The following is a 25,150-nucleotide window of genomic DNA, read 5'->3' on the forward strand; positions in this document are numbered from 1 at the left end:
GTCCCAGTTGGACTGGCAGCTTGTAGTTCACAATTAATATAATGCAATTATAGAACATAGAATTTCTATGTTCTATAATGGCATTGTATTAATTGTGAACTACAACTGGGACTGGGCCCCTACCTTTACTAACTAAGTTAAACTAACCCACATGAGACCGGGACCCATCACGGTCACCCAGCCATCCCCAACACCTTATACTGTCTGATAGCACAGCATACATATGATATCACTGACCTGACCAGGCAGTGCCACACCTGTGACTGTCACCACCGAGCGGGCCGGCTATACCCAGGAGTCAGGACACAACACAGAGCAGACAGACCCCGTTCTGAACCTGCTAACTCACTGTGGGAGGAGCCTGCTGCCTGCGTGAGGGGGGCGACACTACGAGCGGCCCGGCGGCTGCACATACGCAGGGCAGTCACGGAGCAGAGAGAGTCCGAGTCTGACCGGAGTCCAGACCGCAGCAAGAGTCCAGACCGCAGCAACAGAGACCCACCTCATCCCGGTATAATAACTGGGGGGCGCCGGTGCCCCCCCTCTGCTCAGCGCCCGGGGCAGACACACCAGCGGCCCCCCGGTTGTTACGCCACTGCCAAGCTATGTCAGGGCTGCAACGTCAAGTTGTCTCACAGCGATCTCATTTTATTCTACCCAAATTATTTACTACGTCAATAGTTTGTCAAGAGCTGAAATTTATTTGTTCTGAACCTGTCCGGCAAATTATTAGCTGGTTTTCTTTTCAGGAAAACCTCTGGATTCGTTAAAAAGTGTGTGTGTGTGTGTTTTTTTTTACTTCTTCTTCTTCTTAGTAGATAATTATGGCCTCCTTTCAGTTTTCTTCTAATTCCCCTGCAAAGTTCTACAAATATCTGGATTCTGCCATCAAAATTGACTTATGCACTCCTGTAGTGGTATGAAAACAATGGTACTCCTGAATTTAGAGGCATTGTCACTCTCATATAGGCTGTGTATGCTTACACTAGAGTGGGATAAAAAAAAATGTTGCGGATGTGGCTATGAGCATTGTCATTGCTGATTCACAAACCTGTCCCCCCCCCCCCACGGTTCTCTCTATTGACAGCACAAAACTCTCTAATTGTGAGCTGTAGTGTCTGGGAGAGGGAGCATGTGAAGCACAACTGAAGGAGGATTGGCTCCATTAGGAAAGGTAATTTAAAAGGTTTAATTTATTATAAAGTCACCAGATTTTCAAAATGAAATTAAAGGACACCTCATGAACAGGCCTACTTTTAACCACACCCACAAAACCAAATCCCTATTTGATACGGGAACTGTCCTCAGGAAACAAGGACTAATGAAAACCGTATTTTATTAGGGTTGTGCATCACATAGTAATTGTTTGAACTGTCGTACAGGAGTATTTAATCATACTTTAACCACTTGCTTACTGGGCACATATACCCCCTTCCTGCCCAGGTGAAATTTCAGCTTTCAGCACTGTCACGCTTTGAATGACAATTGCGTGGTCGTGCAATGTGGCTCCCAAACAAAATTGACATCCTTTTTTCCCGCAAATAGAGCTTTCTTTTGGTGGTATTTGATCACCTCTGCCGTTTTTATTTTTTGCGCTATAAATAAAAATAGAGCAACAATTTTGAAAAAAAAAACAAATTTTTTTTAAATTTTTGCTATAATAAATATCCAAAAAAAAAAAAATGTTCTCAGTTTAGTCCGATACGTATTCTTTTACATAGTTTTGTTAAAAATAAAAATCGCAATAAGCGTATAGTAATTGGTTTGCGCAAACGTTATAGCGTCTACAAAATAGGCGATAGAATTATGACATTTTTTTTTTTTTATTATTATTATATTTTTTTACTAGTAATGGCGGCGATCTGCGATTTTTGTCAGGACTGCGATATTTCAGCGGACACATCGGACACTTTTGACACATTTTTGGGACCATTCACATTTATACAGCGAACAATGATATAAATATGCACTGATTACTGTATAAATGTGACTGGCAGGGAAGGGGTTAACACTAGGGGGCTAGGAAGGGGTTAATGTATTCCCTAATTAGTGATTCTTACTGTGGGGGGTGACTGGGGGAGGTGACCGATGGTTGTCCCTGAGTACAAGGGACACACCATCAGTCTCCTCTCCCTGACAGGACGTGGAGCTCTGTGTTTACACACAGAGCTCCAAGTCCCTGTCTCCGTGACTGCCAATCGTGGCTGCCTGTCGCACATCGCGTCCGCCAGGCACGCGCATCCGCACCTGACTGATGTGGCGGGCGTGCGCGCGCACCGCCGGCATCGCTCGCGCGCCCCCCAGTGGCCTGGGGGCCATATATAGACAGCCTCCCGGCAATTAAGAGATGCATTGTGGCTGTAAAAACCCGCCGTGCAGGCGGGAAGTGGTTAAACATTCTTCCTTTTCACACCTGGGCACTAACAACACCGGAGAAAAAGAAGAAGAATACACCAGGAACACCAGGTGTTAGTCACATAGACACGTTTCACACATCTGATCTGTGCTTAATCATTAGCGGTAATAGTGCAGCCATTTCTTATTTTTAAGTTTTTACAGAGGTGGGCCGGGGCTAGCACTCCTACTTGGTTCCAATCAAGGTATTGCATTCACCTGGAGCTGCGGATTCCTTTTCTTTCCATTTCACTAACAACATTATGGATAATTCTAAAAAAAACATTTGTGTCATGCACTTTTTGAAAGCAGAAGAGAAAGTCTTATAGCTTTGTATATGCTATGAGTGTACCATCATAATATCATTGTTCACACTTTACTGAAGATTGTATGGTAGATTTGGTTTTAATGCTTACTAAAACATGCTCAGGCTTTATCTAACGCCAACAAAAATTACTTCTCAAATACACCTATGTACTTTACATACTGTATCTTATTGCTACTTGCCTCAAACCATTATATTATTTGTAAATGCTGGGGGGCACATAGGCTCACTTTCTTTTGATAAAGTTGTTTTCTTTGATTAAGTGGTACATTTCCACTCTGCACTCCAGTGAATGCATGAAGAGAAAATCCACAGCAAAATGCTTTGCAAAACACTAAATAGACTGCTGGTGATTTTGTTTCCCCAATCAGCTATTTTATCTCCTACTTAGTCTTCCATTCTGCAACATGCACTCTCTACTTCTCCTTCTCCTTAGTTTTAGTTTACTGTTACAAAGTTGCCATTTTTTATTATTTTCAGTGATTGCCTGCTTACCTCTATAGCCACACATATATCAGGAGAACACAGTTCCCAATGACGAAGTCCAGCTAGCACCTTCAGAAAGGAATTGATGCGTATTCTGACAAACTGTTTCTCTTCTAACTTTTCAAGCTTTTCTAAAATCTTTTTGATCTTCTGGTTGTTTTTCATGTCTTCTGGAATCCTGGACTGTAAAACCACAAACCTACAATCATAGACATATACAATTGATTATAATCCAGTGGATAAGTGGTTAGCACTTTCAGCTAGCAGCACTAGGGTCATTGGTTCAAATCCCAACCACGACACTACCTGCCTTGAGTTTGCATGTTCTCCCTGTGCCTGCCTGGGTTTCCTCCATGTACTCTGGTTTCCTCCCACACTCCAAAGACATGCTGGTAGGTTAATTTGTACCAGTCTAAATTGGCCCTAGTATACTGTATGTATGTATGTATTTATGTAAGTTAGGGACCTTAGATTGTGAGCTCCTTGAGGGCAGGTACTGATGTGAATGTACAATATATACTGTATGTAAAGAACTGTGTTAATTGATGCCGCTATATGAGGACCTGTAATAATAATAATTCCAGGTGTGAGAAGGTGAACATTTCTAATAAAGCAAAAGCTAATATCTATACCTGGTTGTACTGTGTATAATATAAAAAATAATGTTACAAGTGCACATCTGCTACACACCAGTTTTTCGTGTCTGTGTAATCTTTTTCTTCTTTAACCTGGCAGCACGTTTTTCGAATTTTTTCCAGATCTTGGCGAAAATTGCTGATTGTAGCCAAAGAGTGATACTTTTGGGTATTGAATTCTTGACGTCTCCTAACAAAGAAATAATTGTTAAAAAAAAAGGTAATGTTAGAACCTAAAACTACCAAACTCATCATGGTATGTGCTATGGTACTGCATTTCTGACAGTTTTTCTTTTTAATCAGTACATTTTTATTGATTTCCAAGAATACGTTCGATAAGCTGAATGACTGAACAACACACTTTAGAGAGTCAACAAACTTACAAACAGCATAAAGAAAAACATTACACACTGAAAATGATAGTGGCCCAGGGTTCTGGCAGATTTAAAATCACACATATATCTATATTTGGATTAGTAACACCAAATATAATTCTTTTGTTGGCTAAGATCCTTTAGATTTACAAAAAAATAAATAATAATAATAAATGCACTCAAGCAAATAGAGCATTTACCATTTAATATTCAAAATGAAAGACTATGATATTTCAGGAGTGGTGTTGCTCTCTGCATAAAGACATGCATTATTCAGTGCAACTATATAAAAAATACATTTTGTGACACATGTTTTCTTCCTGAGCAAAAAGAAGCTTGGCAATTAATGGATATTAAAAACTTCAAAAATACTAGTTGTCTGGATGAAATGCTTACCACTGACTTTCACTTTGTGAGTCACTTACCCAGAACAAGCATGCAGATGAGAAAATACACAATGAACACAAAACTCAAATCCAGATACTTATTTTGGACCAGTGACTTAAAATAAAAAAAAACACCCTTTTCTTAAAACCCCTAAAAACTCAGTCACCTGACCCCTCACAGCTTCTCTTTCACTAGTAGTGACCATTGATTGGAACTTTCTTTCATCTCTCACTGTTGCTCAGTCGACCAGTTTTGTGTCCACCACTTATCATGATGTTAAGTTAGAAAACTTGATGGACACTTGTGGTAATCAATATAGGCAATGCCCAATTCACCAGGAAGCAACATGGGCACTGTAGACTGGAGTCTCCCACAAGAGAGACCAGAAAGACAAGAATCTGGGACATGGCCTGTCATGCGACTAGAGTTTTAGATAAGAAATTGGAGCTTTTAGATACAGGGGGCATAAATGGAACAGGTTTTTTTCTTCCTGGAGATGAGCTTTGAAGTAAGAGGCCAGCATGGCAGCCAGATAGCTACTAGCTCCTTGATATATATAATGTGATAATTGTGCCATCAGTAACATTGCACCCAGAGTACACTATAGTATTATATTGCATTACTATTCTTATGTTTGTACTTGCCTCTCCATGGCCTTCACTTTATCATGCAGATACATATCTGCTTCATCGGCAACCTCAAAGAACAGCTCCCTCATCTCTGAGGGCATCTTACTTTTCTTCTTAATGAAGAGGCTTGTAGGTGAAAACACTGAAGCAGGGGAACTAAAAAAGACAAAACAGTAATGGCTGTCAACTTACTGGATACAGAAACATGATGTGACACTTTACATAATGAGATAAAGGTACAATCCAAGTTTTCAGAGTAGAGCAGGCAACAACAGAAGTGGCTCCCAATGCCCAGCAGTATGAGTGACAGTAGCTCATTCATACATTCTGCAGCCCGCCAGACCTTCTCTCTTCATGGAGACATACCACATAAAAAAAGGTAAATGCAGAAGGTTTAGATGGTGCCTGAATTTAGCAGTAAAGGAACACCCACTACTGCACAAGTCTGCTCTCACTTGTAGGATCACAAGGAGGAATAAATTGTCATTTGCCCTCTGTTCTGCTTGCAGTGAGGTTTGAAGCACCTGATGCCAGAGGAAGGTTAGGTAGTCCAGCCAGCGATATTCCAGCCTCCTACATCCAGCCGGACATCCAGCAGGACTCTGCACCCCCCAGTGCCGACTTATAACTCTCACTCCTAGGGCCAGACAGGCAGGGGTCTCCTCAGCCAGAATCCAGGACAGCTACTCTTCCTCCACCTTTGGCCTCCCTCTTTCCTCCCCAACATCATCAAGGTAAGGCCTTTTTTCATTCAGGCCTATCCACCTCCCCTTGGGCTAATTCACGACCGTCCTTTTCATGATAAGTCGCGGCTGCTGCCCAACAAAGGGGATAACGGATAGATCTTCCATCCCCCACACTCCCAGCCGCAATTGGGGCATCCTCGCTGCCTCCATTCCTCAATCCCACCTCGGCCTGAACAATTCCGCGGCAAGCTCGCGGCGACTGCATTTAGGAAAGTCCACGGCTTCAGTCGCGGCCTAGCAGTGCGCCGCGCTTGCTTCTCACAAACCCCCTCAAACTTCACTAAACCACCCCTGCCCCTGGAGGATCTCTACCATCGCCCCTTGGTGCCCCAGAGCCCCCTCCTCCCTACAACCGGGCCTCACCCAGCTGCACAGCCCCCGGCTCGGGCCTAGTCCCGGTCGGCGGCCATCTTGCTACACCCCAGCAACTGTGATATTGCTGGGACATAGCCCCACTCCCCTTCCCCAGCCCTAAAGCTGGGATTTGGCTCCCACCCCCACATCCTCAGGTCCAACAGCTCCAATTCCAGAGTCCGCCACCATTTAGTGTTTGATCCAGGGCTCCCCCGATCACCCTTGTGGGATCAGGAAGGAATTTTTTTCCCCGGTCACGGCAGATTGGCATAGCACGGCCAGGGTTTTTTCGCCTTCCTCTGGATCAAATGGGGAGGAAGATTTGCCGAGTGTTTTGCGATTTGGAAATCGCCCTTCCCATCATCGTTGAATACCTCCCCGATCAATTATCACTTTCCCCAGCGTTTTTCTTCGATTATGTCTAATCTGAGATACTCTTCAGAAATCATTTGGGGTCTAAAGCCATTCGCCTCAATATTACCAGCCGTCACCAAAAAAGCTCTAAGGAATGAGCAACTGTTAAGAATCAATCGACGATCGACAGTCAAAAATTACACGCATTTACCCCAATCTAAGCACATATCATGCGCTTTGGTCAATACAAGGTCGGCAGTAAAACACCAACAAGAAATTCATGATTTCATTCTACAAAACGATTAAGACTGCCTCTTCATCACAAAAAGCTGGCTCACAGCTGACTGTAACACCATTCTGGGAGAATTGGTGCCAGAGAATTATCGCATTCTAACAGAAAACAGAGTGAGGCAAAGAGGAGGAGGCCTGGCGGTGATCCACAAGACTCACCTGTCGATCACTAAACCTGGCCTTCAGTACTCACTTCCATTCATGGAAACCCTCACTCTGCAACTGCAAACTAATCCCCAGGACACTGTTCATATACTCCTGTGCTATAGACCACCAGGTCCAAAAACGTACCTGCTCATGTCATTGACAGAGTTCATCTCCACCTATACCCTAAACACCAAACATCTCCTGCTGCTCTGGGATTTTAAACTCTGGGCCAACTCCTCACTGGACTCCGTCGCAGACGCCTGCATTGACCACTTGGAAGGATTAGGTCTGCAGCAACTAGTATGTGGGCCCACACATGTTTCAGGTCACACGCTCGATCTCATTTTCAGACAAGATCTGGAAATCAATATTCTGGAAAATGAGCCGCGACCATGAACTGTTCACCATGCCATTAAATTCACAATCAACATAAACGCCCCCTCAAAAAAAACGGTAAAACCGGTGACAACACACTGGACTAGATCTCAGAAGAAGCTCCACTCAGAACTCTTTAAAACTACATTAGGGAACAAGATAAAAACAATCCAACTACATCAAACAGCCACAGAAACTCTTGATGCTATAAACAAGGCTCTGCTACAGTCAGCTGACTTAGTAGCGCCAAAACGCACAACGTGCATCCGGAAAAACAACTCCAGCTGGTTTAACGACCAGCTGTCGTTGCTAAAGCAGGAGCGCAGAAGAGCAGAAGCAGCCTGGAAAATAAGCTCTTCAGAGGAAAACCACACCATTTATAAGATAATAACCAAAAAATACCATAAAGAAATCTTTATTGCCAAAAAAAAATCATTTTTCCAATATTATCACCAATGCCCTAAAAAGCCCCAGTGAACTCTTCAATCTAGTTACCAAGACCATGAACCCAGTCTGTCTAGAAGCCCCTAATTCTGATTCACAAGAATTTTACAATGAATTATCGGATTATTTCATCAACAAAATTGAAAGAATCTGTGAAAGTATTCAGCAAAATACAACCTCCACCTACCCCCCCCCCTAAATCACAAACCTAATACCCACATAATTCCGCCACAATCACCTAACTTCACTCTAAAGCCCATTTCCATCGATGCCACTAAAAATATCATCAGGACTCTGCAAAATAGCACAGCGCCTAATGATATCATCCCCACTAAACTGCTGAAAGAATGTGCCGATATTTTGGCTCCAGCTATCATGCAGCTCATAAACCTGTCATTCAAGGTTGACAGGTTTATGAAACAAGGTATAATCAAACCAATTCTAAAAAAAACAGAATTTCAGAAACAGAACTTCTGTTTCAGGCCAATCGGAAGATTCATCCCGCAACAACATGGGCGCCCCTGCCCATTCTGGGTCAATCCATGACCCCCAGTACCAAAGTCAAAAGTCTCAGGGTCATCTTCGACACCTACATGACAATGGATGCACAAATAGGGTCAGTAGTCAGCGGATCGCACCATCTGCTGCGCCTTCTACGCAGACTCACTCCCTTTATCCCAAAAAAAGACATAGCAGTCGTGGTGGGGACACTTATCAACTCCAGACTTGACTATGCAAATGCCCTCTATCTTGGACTCCCAAAATACCAAATCACTCGTCTGCAAGTCGTTCAAAATACAGGCCGCTCGACTAGTGATTGGGAGAAAACCATGGGAATCAATCTCATTTTCGTTGAGATCCCTTCATTGGTTGCCCTAAAAGACAGAATCACTTTCAAAGCTCTCTGTCTAACGCATAAGTGTATTCTGGGAAATGCCCCCCAATATCTATGCGAGAAACTAAAAGCTCACAACACCAATCGCATTCTGCGATGCACCAACCAAAATCTACTCCAGATACCCAAAGCCAGATACAAGTCCAAAGGAGAACGAAGATTTGCGGTCCAAGGACCCAGACTATGGAATGCTCTACCAACCACCATCCGATTGGAGGTAAACCACCTGGCCTTCAGGAGAAAGATCAAGACCCATCTCTTCTGAGGGCCCAGGGAATGGATACCAAGCGCCCAGAGGCGATTCAGTTCGCACGTGTTGCGCTATATAAGTTTCTCACTCACTCACTCACTCACTTTTTGTATCATGTATGCTATGCAGTTGTAGCTCTATTCTGCAATATAATTTCTTATTAATAGATTAATTTATGGAGAATGTCCATAAAGTAATGAGAATGAGCAGTGCGTTTATGAACTAAAATAAAATACCAGCCAGTGAGCTTGTCAAAAAATAAATGTTATCTTTTTCTATTCAGGTCTGAGCAGATCACCCAGCTCTGAATTAGAATAATTGTTTCATCTATGTTTAATCAGTATACTTCATTGGGAAAATATACCTTATGGCTAAGGTGAATGGGGCAGTAAATAGGGCAGAATATTTTACCATACCTGTACATATGGTGTTTATAGTGAAATTAATTTGTTACCAATGTTTTTGTGACAATTTTTAAATTATCTTAATTTAGCCTTTAACTTCACCTTTTTGGTCTCTGGGTGACGCTTCTGGGAATAACATGAACATCTTTAGTCGATGTTTCCTTGTTCTCTATTGAAGATATGTCACTGTGTAAAAAGTATGAAATTTAATTCCACATTGTAATAAAATGGCAAGGATTGATGCAATTATACTTATACTGTACTGAAAAATTGAGACATAATATATAACAATACAAATTACATAACAAAAAGCAAAAATTGTCAAAGGAGTCTCACCCATTTAACTGTTCCTGGAGGGGAAATTGGTAATCCAAAGGTAGAAAATACAAATTACACGCAATGCATCATTTTTGCTGTGGATTTATAGTTGGTTTCATGACATAGGACACACTGCCATCCTCTTCTACATGTGAACAATTGCTTTTTAATACAAGCCCTCAAGTTGTTAAATTGTTTACACAACTACAACTAAGCCTGGCCTCTTTGGGTGGGACAGAAATGGCCTACAGGTATGTTCCTTACATTAACAGCTTTTTACACAAATGTTTAATGTATTTTAACCTACTGTTTTTTTTTTGTTAATTCTTTACTTGTAACATCAAGTTATAAACTGTTTAGATACAGACAGTAACAAAAAAACATTTGGAATTTCACAAATGGATCCAATGGGGACAATAGCAGTTCTGTACAGTTTTGCAGAGTCACATACAAACAAAGTTCATGGAAAACACATACAGTATATTAGCTGATAAGGTCAATACAGCAATAGAAGTAAAACAAAAAGCAAAACTCCAATGCCACTCAGCTCTCCCATACTGGAAACAACCAGCTAGGAAGAGTAGAGAGTGCTGTCGATAGGCTGAAGGGAGGATTATAACAGTAACTAAAAAGATATGGGCAAGTTATCAGGATCAAGTTAGCGGAAGAAAATGAAGTAGGCATCCTGTTAGGGAGTAAGACAAGGAAAGATAGCAAGGTACAGAAAAGATCTTGGTGGGAGCAAGGAAGTGAACGTTCTTACTGGGGAGGGGAGTAAGTGGGAGAGGAAAGAGAGGGATAGGCGGAAAGGAGCATAAGGCCACTAGACACAGGCATTATTAATATGGTCATTGGCCTTGGGGGTTTGTGGTGTGTAAAATAGTATTCAGATAAGTATACATGAATATGAAGCATTGCCCGGCCTCCAAGTCAGCCTGAATTTTTCCTCAGAGTTGTGTAGGGTGGTGGTAAGATACTTTATGTTCTGAATATCATTGGCTATAGAAAAACATGAGTCAAAATGAGGAGATTGTTGGTCAAATAAGGTTTTTTATTAAGGCAATGTAAACCCATTGGGCCATGAGGCCTTTCTGGTATTAAACTGTCCAATAGCAGTAGCTAGTTCCTTGATTATGATTAGAGATTCCATCTCATCTCTGGTCAGTTGGGATAGAGAAGGCATCCCAGAGGCTTGGATGTAGATTAGGGCAAGGTCTGTTGCGAATTTCATGAGAGTCAGGGGACGAATGGTGATTGCATAGTTTATGAAAAAACTCTAAAACTACAGAAGCCATGACATGTGAGGTAGACACTTCTTTCCCCGAACATTATATGTGAGATATAGGTTTAGTTTGGGGTTATGCAAGGCTCTAGCAATCATGGTGCCTGGTTTAATGGAAAATTCATACAGTGACTATTGGGCCCAAGCTAGCCGTTAGTTTTCCAGAATAGGAGGCTATTCAATTCCTCTCTAACTTTGATGAGTTTGTTGAGTGAGCTAAACTCTTTTTGTGGGCCTTCTCTAGTTGGTGGAGTTGGGTAAACAGGGTAACTATATGTTTTGGTCTCTATGTTGCTGCTTTTAACATTAGCTAGGGTGTCTAAATCATCTTGGATTTTAGCCTATACACTGATTTGGTATCTATAAGAGTCCAAGGGACAGATGCCGTTATCAAGACACTTAAAAACAAGAATAAATTCGCGCTATCAGTGTGAAAAGCAGCCACAAACAATCTAGTGAAACAAGAAAGCGGTGAAATATACAAAAAACAATTAAGTGGCGCTAAAAAGTGATGAATGTAAATATTATAACAAAGTAAATCGTACAACAATGTGAACAAATGAACAGTCCATATATGAGAAGTTAGCAAGCAGTGAGTCCATATATAACAAACAGTAAGTCACTGGAAAAATGCACCGCCAGTAAATAATCTCCTGTGATGGACGATTGAAGACACCACGGTGAAATGGAATAGACAATTATGTGAAAAAGTAACCACCACCAGGAAGGGAGGCTTACCGGAAATATTGAACCCTAATAAACATATGCTTAAAGGGTCAATATAGACTGTATGTAAGTTGGTGAAACCACATCAATCGGATCTAGGTACATGAAAGGAACGATGGCTGGAAAGCATCACTGAAAACCAGAGCAGGGGGAATGGCAACGTCTTGAAGGTGTCTCCCAAGAGATCAGACCATATCCAAGGAACATAAAAGAAAACGAAGTCCCATAGTGTAATACCGTAATGATGGTGAAAATTTATTAAAGGTTAAAAACACTTACAGTTAAGTTGAAAACAAAGGGCATCAATAAAAGGTTGCGCATGGCAGCAGCAGAGTCCCGACGCATTTCGCAATAGTTTGCATACCCCAGATGATGCAAACTATTGCTATGTACAGATACTCCAGTCTCTGCTGTGGAACTCTGCAGCTCCTCCAGGGTTACCTTAGGTCTCTGTACTGCCTCTGTGATTAATGCCCTCCTTGCCCAGTCTGTGAGTTTTGGTGTGTGGCAGTCTCTTGGCAGGTTTGTTGTTGGTCCATGTTCTTTGCATTTGGGTATGATAGATTTGATGATGCTCCTAGGGATCATCAAATATTTGTATATTTTTTTATAACCTAACCCTGACTTGTACTTCTCAACAACATTGTCCCTTATTTGTTTGAAGAGCTCCTTGGCAGTGTTTGGTTAGTGGTGCCTCGGTGTTGCAGCCTCTGGGGCCTTTCAAAAAGGTATGTATATGTAATGACAGATCATGTGACACTTAGATTGCACACAGGTGGACATCATTTCACTAGCTAGGTGATTTCTGAAGGTAATTGGTTGCACCAGAGCTTTTTATGGGCTTTATAACAAAGGGGGTGAATACATACGCACATGCCAATTATCAGTTTTTTTATTTCTGAAAAATAGTTTTATGTATATATTTTTCTAATTTTACTTCACCAACTCAGACTATTGTGTTCTGATCCATCACATATAATTCAGATTAAAAAAAACATTGAACTAAATGCTGTAATGTAACACAATAGGTGAAAAGCCAAGGGGGGTGAATACTTTTCCAAGGCACTGTATATTTATGTTAATAAACTTAATTTAACCTTTTTCGCCTTGTTCCTGATTTCTTTAAAGTGGATGTAAACCCACTCTCATCAATTCTAAAGTACTGCCATAGTGGTGATCTATAAGGATGTACATGCCTCCTGCAAATGTCAAATGTCAAAAACCCCACCCTCCCATCAATAGTACAAAAATAAATTGTAAAACAAATAATTAAAAAAATGTTATTGTAAAAAAAAAAAAAAATCCACTGGTCCCAAAAAATCTCTGGAAAAAATAAATATATAAAATTGTAAAATAAAAAAAATTATCTGCACGTACTACCCATCACTGTACACTGTACTACCCATCACTGTACACTCCGCATTCCTATGTTTTGCACCGCATTGCTGTTCAGATCACATGCGATGTCTGTGCGATGCGATTTCAGCCATACAAACTGTTTGGCTGAAATCGCATCACATTCGGACCAAACACGCACAGGACCCTTTTTTTGGTCTGCACCAGAATCGCATGGGTATTCATACCTATGCAATCTGATTTATGTCCTGTCAGTTCGCAGTGCGATATGCGAGCTGAAATGGGGGTGTCATTACCATTGTATGACACTCCCCAGCAGTTTGCATATGGCAGTGTGAACTGCTGTGCGAGTCGAGTGTGTTGTGGAAACCCGCAGTGGATTCGCAGGGTTCCCGAATCGCACCAGTGTGAACCAAGTCTCAAAGCATACAGCCTACAAATGTCACCTGACTGTTCCCATCAAGGTTCGGTTCACACTGGTGCGATTCGGGAACCCTGCAAATCCACTGCGGGTTCCCACATCGCACTCGACTCGCATGGCAGTTCACAGTGCCATATGCGAACTGCTGGGGAGTGTCATACAATGGTAATGACACCCCCATTTCAGCTCGCATATCACACTGCAAACTGACAGTTAAGACATAAATCGGATCGCCTGGATGTAAACACCTATGCGATTCTGTTGTGGACCAAAAAAAGGGTCCTGTGCGTGTTTGGTCCAAATGAGATGCGATTTCAGCCATATAGTTTGGCTGAAATTGCATCGCATGTGAGATGAACAGCAGTGCGGTGCGAATCACTTGCGATCTCGCACAGTGCACTAATGTGAACCAGCCATAAGTTCATCAGTCTTACTGGGTGTAAGTATAAAAAGTGAGAAATCCACCCCTCCCCCACATAACACATCCTGGTAAATGACTGATAGCCAGATTCACGTAGACTTACGACGGCGTATCTACTGTAGATACGCCGTTGTAAGTCTGAATGTGCGCCGTCGTATCTTTAGGTGTATTCTGGAAACCAGATACGCCTGAATTTGGCCAAGATACGACCGACGTAAGTCTCCTACGCTGTCGTATCTTGGCTGCCTATTTACGCTGGCCGCTAGGGGCGTGTACGTTCATTTACACGTCGAATATGTAAATGAGCAAGATACGCCGATTCACGAATGTACGTACGCCCGTCGCAGTAAGCGACGCTGTTTACGTAAGGCGTTTTTCCGGCGTAAAGATTACCATCAAAAAGATGGCGCAGCCCATGCAAGGTATGGACGTCGTATTTTACGTCGTTTGCGTAAGCCGTACGTGAATGGGGCTGGGCATAGGTGACGTTCACATCAAAAGCATTGAGTATTTGCGACGTGATTCTCAACATGCACGCGCATGCGCCGTACGAACAGCCTTCATTTACATGACGTCACGGTTAATTTAAATGTAGCCTGCCCACCACATGCCTGCTTTGAATTAGGCGGGGTTACGCCAGCCCATTTGCGCTACGCCGACGTAACTTACGGAGCAAGTGCTTTGTGAATACTGGCCTTGCCTCACTATGTTACGTCGGCGTAGTGCAAATGGGATGCGCTACGCCGGCCAAAAGATACGTGGCTCTACGTGAATCTGGCCATAAATGTTTTGAAAACATTTAGTCAAAACACAGGAAAGACAGCCAATCCTAGGAGAGCTGTAGGGGAGAGGAGAGGGGGAGAGGGGAGGGGGATGTGAATTGGGCACTTTTTACAGACGCTGTGCATGTCTGCAAGCTAGTGCACGAGATATGTAAATAACCTGTCACTCAAAGCAAGGACTTTATCTGGAAGTCTGTTTTATTTAACTGAACAATAAAAAGAGGATTGCTCAGCGCTGGATTAACTCTGTGTGGCAAGACTGGGCACAGATGATAGGAAATCGTATTCTCTACATTGTGACAAAAAAAAAAAGGGCCCACGTGTCCCTCACACACTTGCGCACACATGATGATATGCCACAGGGACATATCCTGGCCCAACTTTTTCATGGCAGTGCAGCCTGTAACCTGATGCTATTAACCCCTGTATATCACCAGAAGTTCAGAGACAGGAAGAGGACAGGCATCCCTACAAAATATTTATTACTGGAAAGTATTGTTTCTAAGACTGCACTAAAAATAGCTAAATTTCAGCTTTAATTACTTGCTGACTCGATGTTCCCGAGCGGCCCGCGATTGCGGTCAGCAGAGGCAGAACAGGGGGATGCCTTTGTAAACAAGGCATTCCCCTATTCTGCCTAGTGACATGTCACTGATGGCTGTTCCCCCGTAATTGGGAACGGTCATCAGTGACGTGTCACTCGTAGCCACGCCCCCTAACAGTAAGAAGCACTCCCTAGTACTGACTTAACCCCTTCAGCGCCACATAGTGATTATCCCATTCACTGCCAGTGTAATTTTTACAGTAATCAGTGCTTTTTTATAGCACTGATTACTGTAAAAATGACAATGGTCCCAAAAATGTGTCAAAAGTGTCCGATGTGTCCACCATAAAGTCACAGTCACAATAAAAATTGCAGATCGCTGCCATTACTAGTAAAAATAAAATTATTAATAAATTAATAAAATAAAATTATTAATAAAAATGTCATAAAACTATCCCTTATTTTGTAGATGCTATAACTTATTGCGTTTTTTCCCCCCCAACAATATGTAGAAGAATACGTGTCGGCCTAAACTGAGGAAACATTTTTTTTATATATATTTTTGGGGGATATTTATTATAGCAATAAGTAAAAGATATTGACTTTTTTCGAAATTGTCGCTCTATTTTCGTTTATAGCGCAAAAAAATTAAAACCGCAGAGGTGATCAGATACCACCAAAAAAAAGCTCCATTTGTGGGGAAAAATGAACATCAATTTTGTTTGGGTACAGCGGCGCACGACCGCACAATTGTCAGTTAAAGCAAAGCAGTTCCGAATCGCAAAAAGTGGCCTGGTCTTTGGCCAGCGAAATGGTCCCGGGGTTGAAGCAGTTAAGGGAATTTATTATCATTAGCTTTGGCACATGTGCACAGCCTATTGCATTAGGGTGTGCACCCAAAGTTCAAACATAAATGCCTTTCTCTGCAGCCTCAGCTGCACATGGCAATGAATGAGTGGGAAGTGCTCCTTGCTGAGCAGCTTCCTATTCATTCACAAGCTGAAGCATAGTAAATACAGTTTTTTATACTTCAGTTATAAATGAACACAGTGAGTGCTCATTTTGAAAAAGAAGGGGCTGGTAAATGGCATACTTACTAGCCCCTTCCCTCACTCTCCACCCTAAAATATCCCCTTTAGTTTTCGTATGGTGGTAATAATAACATGTATAATATTATACTGTATTTACAATACATAAACAAGTTAATGCACATAACATTTTATAGCTCTCTCCTTAAAGCGGAGTTCCACCCTAAAATGGAACTTCCGCTTTTCGAAATCCTACTATGATGGAGTTAATAATAATAAAATTATTATTTTGTGTTTATGTTATTTTTCTCCTAAACTACTCAAATATTGCTTTTTTTTCTTATATTGTTTTATTTCTTGATCTATATATATTCAGATCGTGCAGCGCGAGTCGCGCATGCGCAGTAGGGAACCAGGAAGTGAAGCCGCAAGGCTTCACTTCCTGATTCCCTTACCGAAGATGGCGGCGGCAGCACCCGAGAACCGAGGGAAAGATCAGCTTCCGGTGCCGACATCGCAGGCTCCCTGGACAGGTAAGTGTTCTTATTTTAAAAGTCAGCAGCTGTAGTATTTGTAGCTGCTGACTTTAAAAAAAAATAATAATTGGCGGAACTCTGCTTTAAGGCATAAAAACATTTAAAATGTCATGATCCAAATCATTGCCTTAGCAAACATGAAAAGTAAACATTTTAAAAAGAACAAAATAATATGCATATATCCCAGTGAATACAATAGGTAAACAGCACCTGCTGTGATGAAATTAGTGCCAGCAAACAAACCAGAGTCCTGACCACAGGCTCAGTGTATAGAAAAGAGTTGAAAAAGGTTTTAGAACACATTAAGACTTACCTAAAGTTCAAACTTACAAATACATATTCGCAATACATGAGCCTAAAAAAACATAGTATCAAGCGCTCTCCCCATTAATATCTCTATAGACCATAAACAAAGGATAAAGGTTGGGAACAATAGAACTTCAAACTAATTATGTGGAAATTAAAAAATGAAGAATATATAGTGCTCATATGGAATTACTATAGTCCATCAATTAAAAAGTCCACAGCACTGAATAATGAAACGATGCTTTGCTTAGATGGCTGCCAGCTGACAGATGAAGCGATCTGTGAAGCAACAAGAAAAGAGACACAAAGCAGCGCCCTCTGAGCGTAGCAAGTGTGTTTAATATTGGGAATGTTTAAAAAACATATGAATCACCTACTCACATGTCTGATGTAGGTAAACAGCATAGTACATTGTAAGGGGTTCATCCGCGGGGGTCCCGGAGAAGACGAGATGTCCTCACGCTGACATGTGGTGTCCTGATCCGTACTGCAGCGTCGATGGGAACCAAAAGAGCCCTCGGAACTGAAGTGCGCAGTGCAGGTCTCCACTGTGTGCAGCTGTGGCTGCCGACTTCACATCCGGGCGCGGGAGGTGCACGCGTTCGAGGCTTTCCAGTCTCTTCTTCAGGCATAGTAGTGGCCATCTTTCCGGAGCTCAATATGTATACAAGGGAAAGACCGCCCTGGGTACTCCGATTGGCCAGATCTTGATTACGGAACATCTAATACCCCCCACGAGACTTATATACAAAAGTACCATTAAAAACAACATTTATATAAAAACATTTATACGAAAAATATATATATATATCTCTCAGTTGATTAAGACAGCGGCGGTTTGCCTAAGTAGTCATAAAAATAAAATTAAGAAGGCTCTATATTAATACGGCAATAATATGATGGAAATTAATAAATAATATAATATAATAATAAGAAATATATATAAGTAAATAAGTAGAAACAAATACAAATTGCTGCACAAAAATGCTGCACAAAAGTGCTGCACAACAACTACCGCTGTGTTAACCTCCCTCATACACACGGCATATAATATATATATACTGCCTAACTGGGGGTTACATATAGTAATTAATATACATATATAAGGAATATATATATATATATAAAAAATATACATATATAAAAAGAAAAGATTATTAGAATATATTAAAATATTAATATCTAAAAATGTTCTAAAGTGAGGAGGGGGAAGGGAAAAGGAAGAGGGAACTATGGCGTTGACGTCACCTATAATCACTCTTAAAGTTTTATCTGAATCAGGTATATTCTGATGGACTTTATGTATTATCAGCTATATTGTATTGATAGAATATTGTAATCACATTCTAGATCACACTACCCCAGCATCACAATACCCCAGCAAAATATATTCATAATAGAATATTAATCTCTATACCCTCGTTTAAGCCTCCAGGTGAGAGGCTATCGAGGGTAAATATCCAGAAATTCTCCCTCTCACATAGACGCTTATAGCGTTCAGCTGGGGGGAGGAGTCTGGATATTGCCTCAAGGACCCATACACGGAGTCCCTCAGGAGATTGTTCATGATGTTCCTTAAAGTGGCGGGCTACACTGTACTTATCCAAGCCTTTTTCTACGGTGTTTCTATGTTCACCAAACCTCTTTCGTAGGGTGCGTATAGTACGTCCTACATAAAACAGCCCACAAGGGCAAGTTAGACAATATACAACGAATTCTGAGCCACAATTGAAGAATTCGGGTATAGTGTATATTTTACCTTTACATGTAAATTGTTTTTGTCTATGGTTTACAAACTGGCATGTGAGGCACCGTGGTTTTTTACACTGGTACATCCCTTTGATTTGGAAGAACGTCAGTGGGGCACTAGCTTGGGGTTTTTGTTTTTTCGTTATTTTGCTCGGGGCTATCAATGTCTTGATGTTCCTGGCTTGTCTATAGCTCACCAAAGGTCTATCGGAAATGGCCGATTTTAAATGGGGGTCTTCCCTCAAAATGGGCCAGTGCTTCCGTAAAATTTGTTCCATTCTACGATATTGGTTGTGGAACTGGGTGGTAAATCTCACTGGTTGTTGTTGATTATGATGCTTTTTGTCACTTTTTTGTAGAACTTCTGTATGTAGATATCTCTGGAAAGCTTCTTCAACTAGGGGTTCCGGATAATCCTTGTCCACAAATTTATTTTTGAGAAGGCACCCATGTGTAATATAATCTTCCGTACGGGTACAATTATGTTTCAGTCTACAAAATTGACTCTTGGGAATATTGTTTACCCAACTCGGGTGATGACAACTTTGATAGTGCAGGTAAGAATTACCTGCCATGGGTTTAATGTAATTTTGGGAATGAATAACATGATTGGAGTCATGGGATAGTTCAAGGTCAAGAAACACTAGGGACTCTGTGTCTGTGACAAAGGTAAAGGATAGTCCCATCGTATTGGAGTTGCAGTGCTCCACAAAGGAGCAGAAGATTAGGAGGGATTTTGATGATTATAATTCCAACAAAATCTTCTGCTGGAAGAAACCCAAATTTCCCAGCCAAGTCTCTCCTACCACCCAAGAGTCAGCATATAGAGATACACAAATCCCAATGTTGAGGCCTTTGATGGAGTGTACACCCCAGCCTACCAGGGAATTCTTGGCTAAACATACCGGTCTGACTATCAATCCCCGTATACGACCAAGTTTCCAGACCAAAGCACTAACGGATAAAGCCAATATAATGACTTCATCCAAGTCACCGACCACACCTAGTGTTATAGATACCCAGGGTGCAACCCCCCCCTTACAGGGGCCTGCCACCACTGTATCCAGTGAGTGCAAAGGCACCACATCAGTGATCACAACCACATCAGGTACAATCCAGGATTCACCTAGGTCCACTACTTTGATAAGTACTTCTACTACCGTGTCTAGTGTCCAAACCATTTTAGCGAAAATTGAGCCTCCCTTAGAATCCAACTTGATCCTCATTGATTCAGTTATTAATAATGACATAGATATTCTGTCATGTTCAGGCCTTACGCCCCAGCCATCCACTTCTCCTTCTTTTTTGGTACTTGCCCCCCTGTCTTGCCCAAAAAGAAAGCTGTCCATAGAGGCAGGAGAGGGGGACAACGACGTAGATCAAGGAAGACACAAGGGGAAATTTCGAAAACTATAAAAATTTTCAATTTATCTAGTCATGAATTATCTGTTGCAGAACAGTCACTCTTGGCTAGGGGACTCACTTTCGCGCCTACAGCCCAACCAAACCCCTTTACATTGTTCCTGGACTTGAATAGGTTCACCAGAAATATCACCGTAAAAAGGTTTTTTAATATGAAGGCGGCCACCAACACCAGTACAATTAACTCATCCTTTGTCGATGAATTATTAGAAAAATCAACTAATAATGATCATTTTCAGGATTGCACCGCCCCAGAAAGGATGGCATTAGACCATTTAGAGCTATTATATACTGAAGATTCAGACGATTTTGTAGAACAACTGTCACAACATTTATCTACTTCACCACCGATACAAAACACAAGATTCAGGCCCAAATCAATATTCTATCCCACCTTTTCAAAAGGACCATTTGTACAAAGTTTTTATCAGGTAGTACATACCGAGATCCAGCGAATGTGTCAGGAGGTGTCATTACATAAACCTTCGTCCAATCTAACTTCAGCTGAGTCGATAGCCCTGAAAAAACTTACCGACAACACCAATATAGTCATTAGATTGGCTGATAAGGGGGGTGGCATAGTAGTCCAGAACTCGATAGATTACATCAAAGAAAGCAAACGGTTGTTATCTGATAGCAATACCTACCAAAAATTAAAAAAGGATCCCCTCCCAGACTTTTCCCAGGAAGTACGTGAACTAGTTGGTAAAGCCAAAATAGATGGTCTGATCACCAAAACCGAGTTCGCATTTTTAGTTCATGATTTTTACAAAACCCCATATTTTTACCACCTGCCCAAGATTCATAAGAACTCTGAAAATCCACCAGGTAGACCAATTGTTGCGGCCATGGAAAGTGTGACTAGTTACTTGTCTATTTATATTGACCACTTTCTGCAACCTCTTGTTACAAACCTTCCATCACATATTAAGGATGGAATTCAATTACTTGACACGCTTAAGAACTATAGATGGGAAGACACCTATAGATGGCTCTCACTAGACGTTGTATCGTTATACACGTCAATTCCACACGACATAGGCCTTTCTGCCACCCAATACTACCTTAATGAGGACCCTATATTAAATGGACGACAAGCTTATTTTCTTGTTGATCTCCTCAGATTCTGTCTTACCCACAATTATTTTGAATTAGACAAGGAATTCTTCATCCAGACACAAGGGACTGCTATGGGGGCTAATTTTGCCCCCAGTTATGCAAACCTTACTATGGGCTACTGGGAAAAACAAAATATTTGGTATAACAACCCATTTGCGAAACATCTAATTTTCTTTGGTCGTTATATAGACGACATTATTATTATTTGGGATGGCCCGGAATGCTCCATTTTACCCTTTGTGGAGCACTGCAACTCCAATACGATGGGACTATCCTTTACCTTTGTCACAGACACAGAGTCCCTAGTGTTTCTTGACCTTGAACTATCCCATGACTCCAATCATGTTATTCATTCCCAAAATTACATTAAACCCATGGCAGGTAATTCTTACCTGCACTATCAAAGTTGTCATCACCCGAGTTGGGTAAACAATATTCCCAAGAGTCAATTTTGTAGACTGAAACATAATTGTACCCGTACGGAAGATTATATTACACATGGGTGCCTTCTCAAAAATAAATTTGTGGACAAGGATTATCCGGAACCCCTAGTTGAAGAAGCTTTCCAGAGATATCTACATACAGAAGTTCTACAAAAAAGTGACAAAAAGCATCATAATCAACAACAACCAGTGAGATTTACCACCCAGTTCCACAACCAATATCGTAGAATGGAACAAATTTTACGGAAGCACTGGCCCATTTTGAGGGAAGACCCCCATTTAAAATCGGCCATTTCCGATAGACCTTTGGTGAGCTATAGACGAGCCAGGAACATCAAGACATTGATAGCCCCGAGCAAAATAACGAAAAAACAAAAACCCCAAGCTAGTGCCCCACTGACGTTCTTCCAAATCAAAGGGATGTACCAGTGTAAAAAACCACGGTGCCTCACATGCCAGTTTGTAAACCATAGACAAAAACAATTTACATGTAAAGGTAAAATATACACTATACCCGAATTCTTCAATTGTGGCTCAGAATTCGTTGTATATTGTCTAACTTGCCCTTGTGGGCTGTTTTATGTAGGACGTACTATACGCACCCTACGAAAGAGGTTTGGTGAACATAGAAACACCGTAGAAAAAGGCTTGGATAAGTACAGTGTAGCCCGCCACTTTAAGGAACATCATGAACAATCTCCTGAGGGACTCCGTGTATGGGTCCTTGAGGCAATATCCAGACTCCTCCCCCCAGCTGAACGCTATAAGCGTCTATGTGAGAGGGAGAATTTCTGGATATTTACCCTCGATAGCCTCTCACCTGGAGGCTTAAACGAGGGTATAGAGATTAATATTCTATTATGAATATATTTTGCTGGGGTATTGTGATGCTGGGGTAGTGTGATCTAGAATGTGATTACAATATTCTATCAATACAATATAGCTGATAATACATAAAGTCCATCAGAATATACCTGATTCAGATAAAACTTTAAGAGTGATTATAGGTGACGTCAACGCCATAGTTCCCTCTTCCTTTTCCCTTCCCCCTCCTCACTTTAGAACATTTTTAGATATTAATATTTTAATATATTCTAATAATCTTTTCTTTTTATATATGTATATTTTTTATATATATATATATATTCCTTATATATGTATATTAATTACTATATGTAACCCCCAGTTAGGCAGTATATATATTATATGCCGTGTGTATGAGGGAGGTTAACACAGCGGTAGTTGTTGTGCAGCACTTTTGTGCAGCATTTTTGTGCAGCAATTTGTATTTGTTTCTACTTATTTACTTATATATATTTCTTATTATTATATTATATTATTTATTAATTTCCATCATATTATTGCCGTATTAATATAGAGCCTTCTTAATTTTATTTTTATGACTACTTAGGCAAACCGCCGCTGTCTTAATCAACTGAGAGATATATATATATATTTTTCGTATAAATGTTTTTATATAAATGTTGTTTTTAATGGTACTTTTGTATATAAGTCTCGTGGGGGGTATTAGATGTTCCGTAATCAAGATCTGGCCAATCGGAGTACCCAGGGCGGTCTTTCCCTTGTATACATATTGAGCTCCGGAAAGATGGCCACTACTATGCCTGAAGAAGAGACTGGAAAGCCTCGAACGCGTGCACCTCCCGCGCCCGGATGTGAAGTCGGCAGCCACAGCTGCACACAGTGGAGACCTGCACTGCGCACTTCAGTTCCGAGGGCTCTTTTGGTTCCCATCGACGCTGCAGTACGGATCAGGACACCACATGTCAGCGTGAGGACATCTCGTCTTCTCCGGGACCCCCGCGGATGAACCCCTTACAATGTACTATGCTGTTTACCTACATCAGACATGTGAGTAGGTGATTCATATGTTTTTTAAACATTCCCAATATTAAACACACTTGCTACGCTCAGAGGGCGCTGCTTTGTGTCTCTTTTCTTGTTGCAATACATGAGCCTAGGCTCACTAATTTGCGTAGAAAAAAGTCAATATAGGTAAAACATGTTCTTCAGCTTCTATATTAAAATACGTGATTTGGGCCATGAAAAACAAATTTTACAACATTAAGCATGCTTTATCATTCAGTATTTAAATAGCTTTTTTAGAAAAAATTAATCTACAAGTATAATGAAGCCTGAATATGTTCTAGCCATGCTCAGCATGCTGCTCTTTTAAAGGATAAGTTTACCTTTTACCTTTTTTTTTTCTAAATGCACAAATTTTTGCAGGACAAAAATGAACGTGCATTCATTTATTTTCTGATACGCTTGCAGAGCATTGCACCCATGATCATTAAATTATGGATGCATTGTCAGGGTCCTTCTGACACTGCCTCTAGCTTGCCTGTCCGTATCTCCATACTGGCAGACAGTTACAAAGCTGAAGGAAGTGTCAATAAATTCATTAGTGACCTCACAGTTTGCTAACATCTACAAGCCATCTGCCGCAGTGGAGGGTGGGACTTGTAGACTTGATTGCTGTGAATAAATGACATGGCTGTGTGAGAGGATACAATAAACATTGTTTTGGAAAATAATAATAATAATAATAATAATAATAATAATAATAATAATAATAATAATATTATATGGGGGTTTGTGTTAATGTAATATATGGGGGTTGGTGTATATAATTGTAGCGCTACCCCCTCAGGAGCCGCTGATTGATTTGGGATCGGCGTATTAAGTCACCTCTATGTGATGTCTAGGGGTGAAGGTAGTGAGCAGAGCAGTAATCGAATGTCCAATCTGTAGATAAGGTTTTCTGAATGCTTTATTTTCTTGGTCCAACACGACCAACACATCAACTTGAGGTAGACAGGAAAGGTTGATGAAATTAGAATAACTTTGCGGTATCAGGCCTTGGATGAAGAAAGCAGTCCTGCCTTCTGATAGTTGTATCAGTATGCCGCCACTCCCGCCGGAGTGGGTGAAGTGCCCCTGGACAGACCTCTCTCACAGGCATGGCAGCCAGAGCGTCACTTAAAGGATCACTAAAGGAAAATATTTTTTTAGCTAAATAGCTTCCTTTACCTTACTGCAGTCCTAGTTTCATGTCCTCATTGTTCGTTTTTGCTTTGAAGTAGCTGTAATTCTGCTCTGATCTCCACACTTCCTGCTTGTCTGGCTCCATATGAAAAATCTCATGGCAGCTTTTCACTGTGGTCCAAGCTGTGTGTCTAAAAC

The 25,150-nt window shown here is 41.1% G+C and overlaps 1 protein-coding gene across 2 annotated transcripts in view; it reads right to left on the reverse strand.

The window, feature by feature from the left end:
• CCDC60 (coiled-coil domain containing 60) overlaps positions 1 to 25,150 on the reverse strand; it is a 342,947-nt gene that overhangs the window by 33,078 nt on the left and 284,719 nt on the right. The window contains exons 11-15 of one of the 2 annotated variants that reach the window (XM_040345552.1): positions 9,593 to 9,676; positions 5,246 to 5,386; positions 3,896 to 4,030; positions 3,215 to 3,404; positions 2,500 to 2,667 (exon numbers count right to left, since the gene is read on the reverse strand). In XM_040345552.1, coding sequence (XP_040201486.1) covers positions 2,656 to 2,667; positions 3,215 to 3,404; positions 3,896 to 4,030; positions 5,246 to 5,386; positions 9,593 to 9,676 — 562 coding nt within the window. In that variant the 3' untranslated portion in view covers positions 2,500 to 2,655. Of the gene's footprint in view, positions 1 to 2,499; positions 2,668 to 3,214; positions 3,405 to 3,895; positions 4,031 to 5,245; positions 5,387 to 9,592; positions 9,677 to 25,150 lie in introns of those variants that run through there. The other variant, XM_040345544.1, reaches the window with a different exon arrangement.

This window comes from Rana temporaria, chromosome 1 (genome assembly GCF_905171775.1).
Source record: "Rana temporaria chromosome 1, aRanTem1.1, whole genome shotgun sequence".
Taxonomy (NCBI): domain Eukaryota; kingdom Metazoa; phylum Chordata; class Amphibia; order Anura; family Ranidae; genus Rana; species Rana temporaria.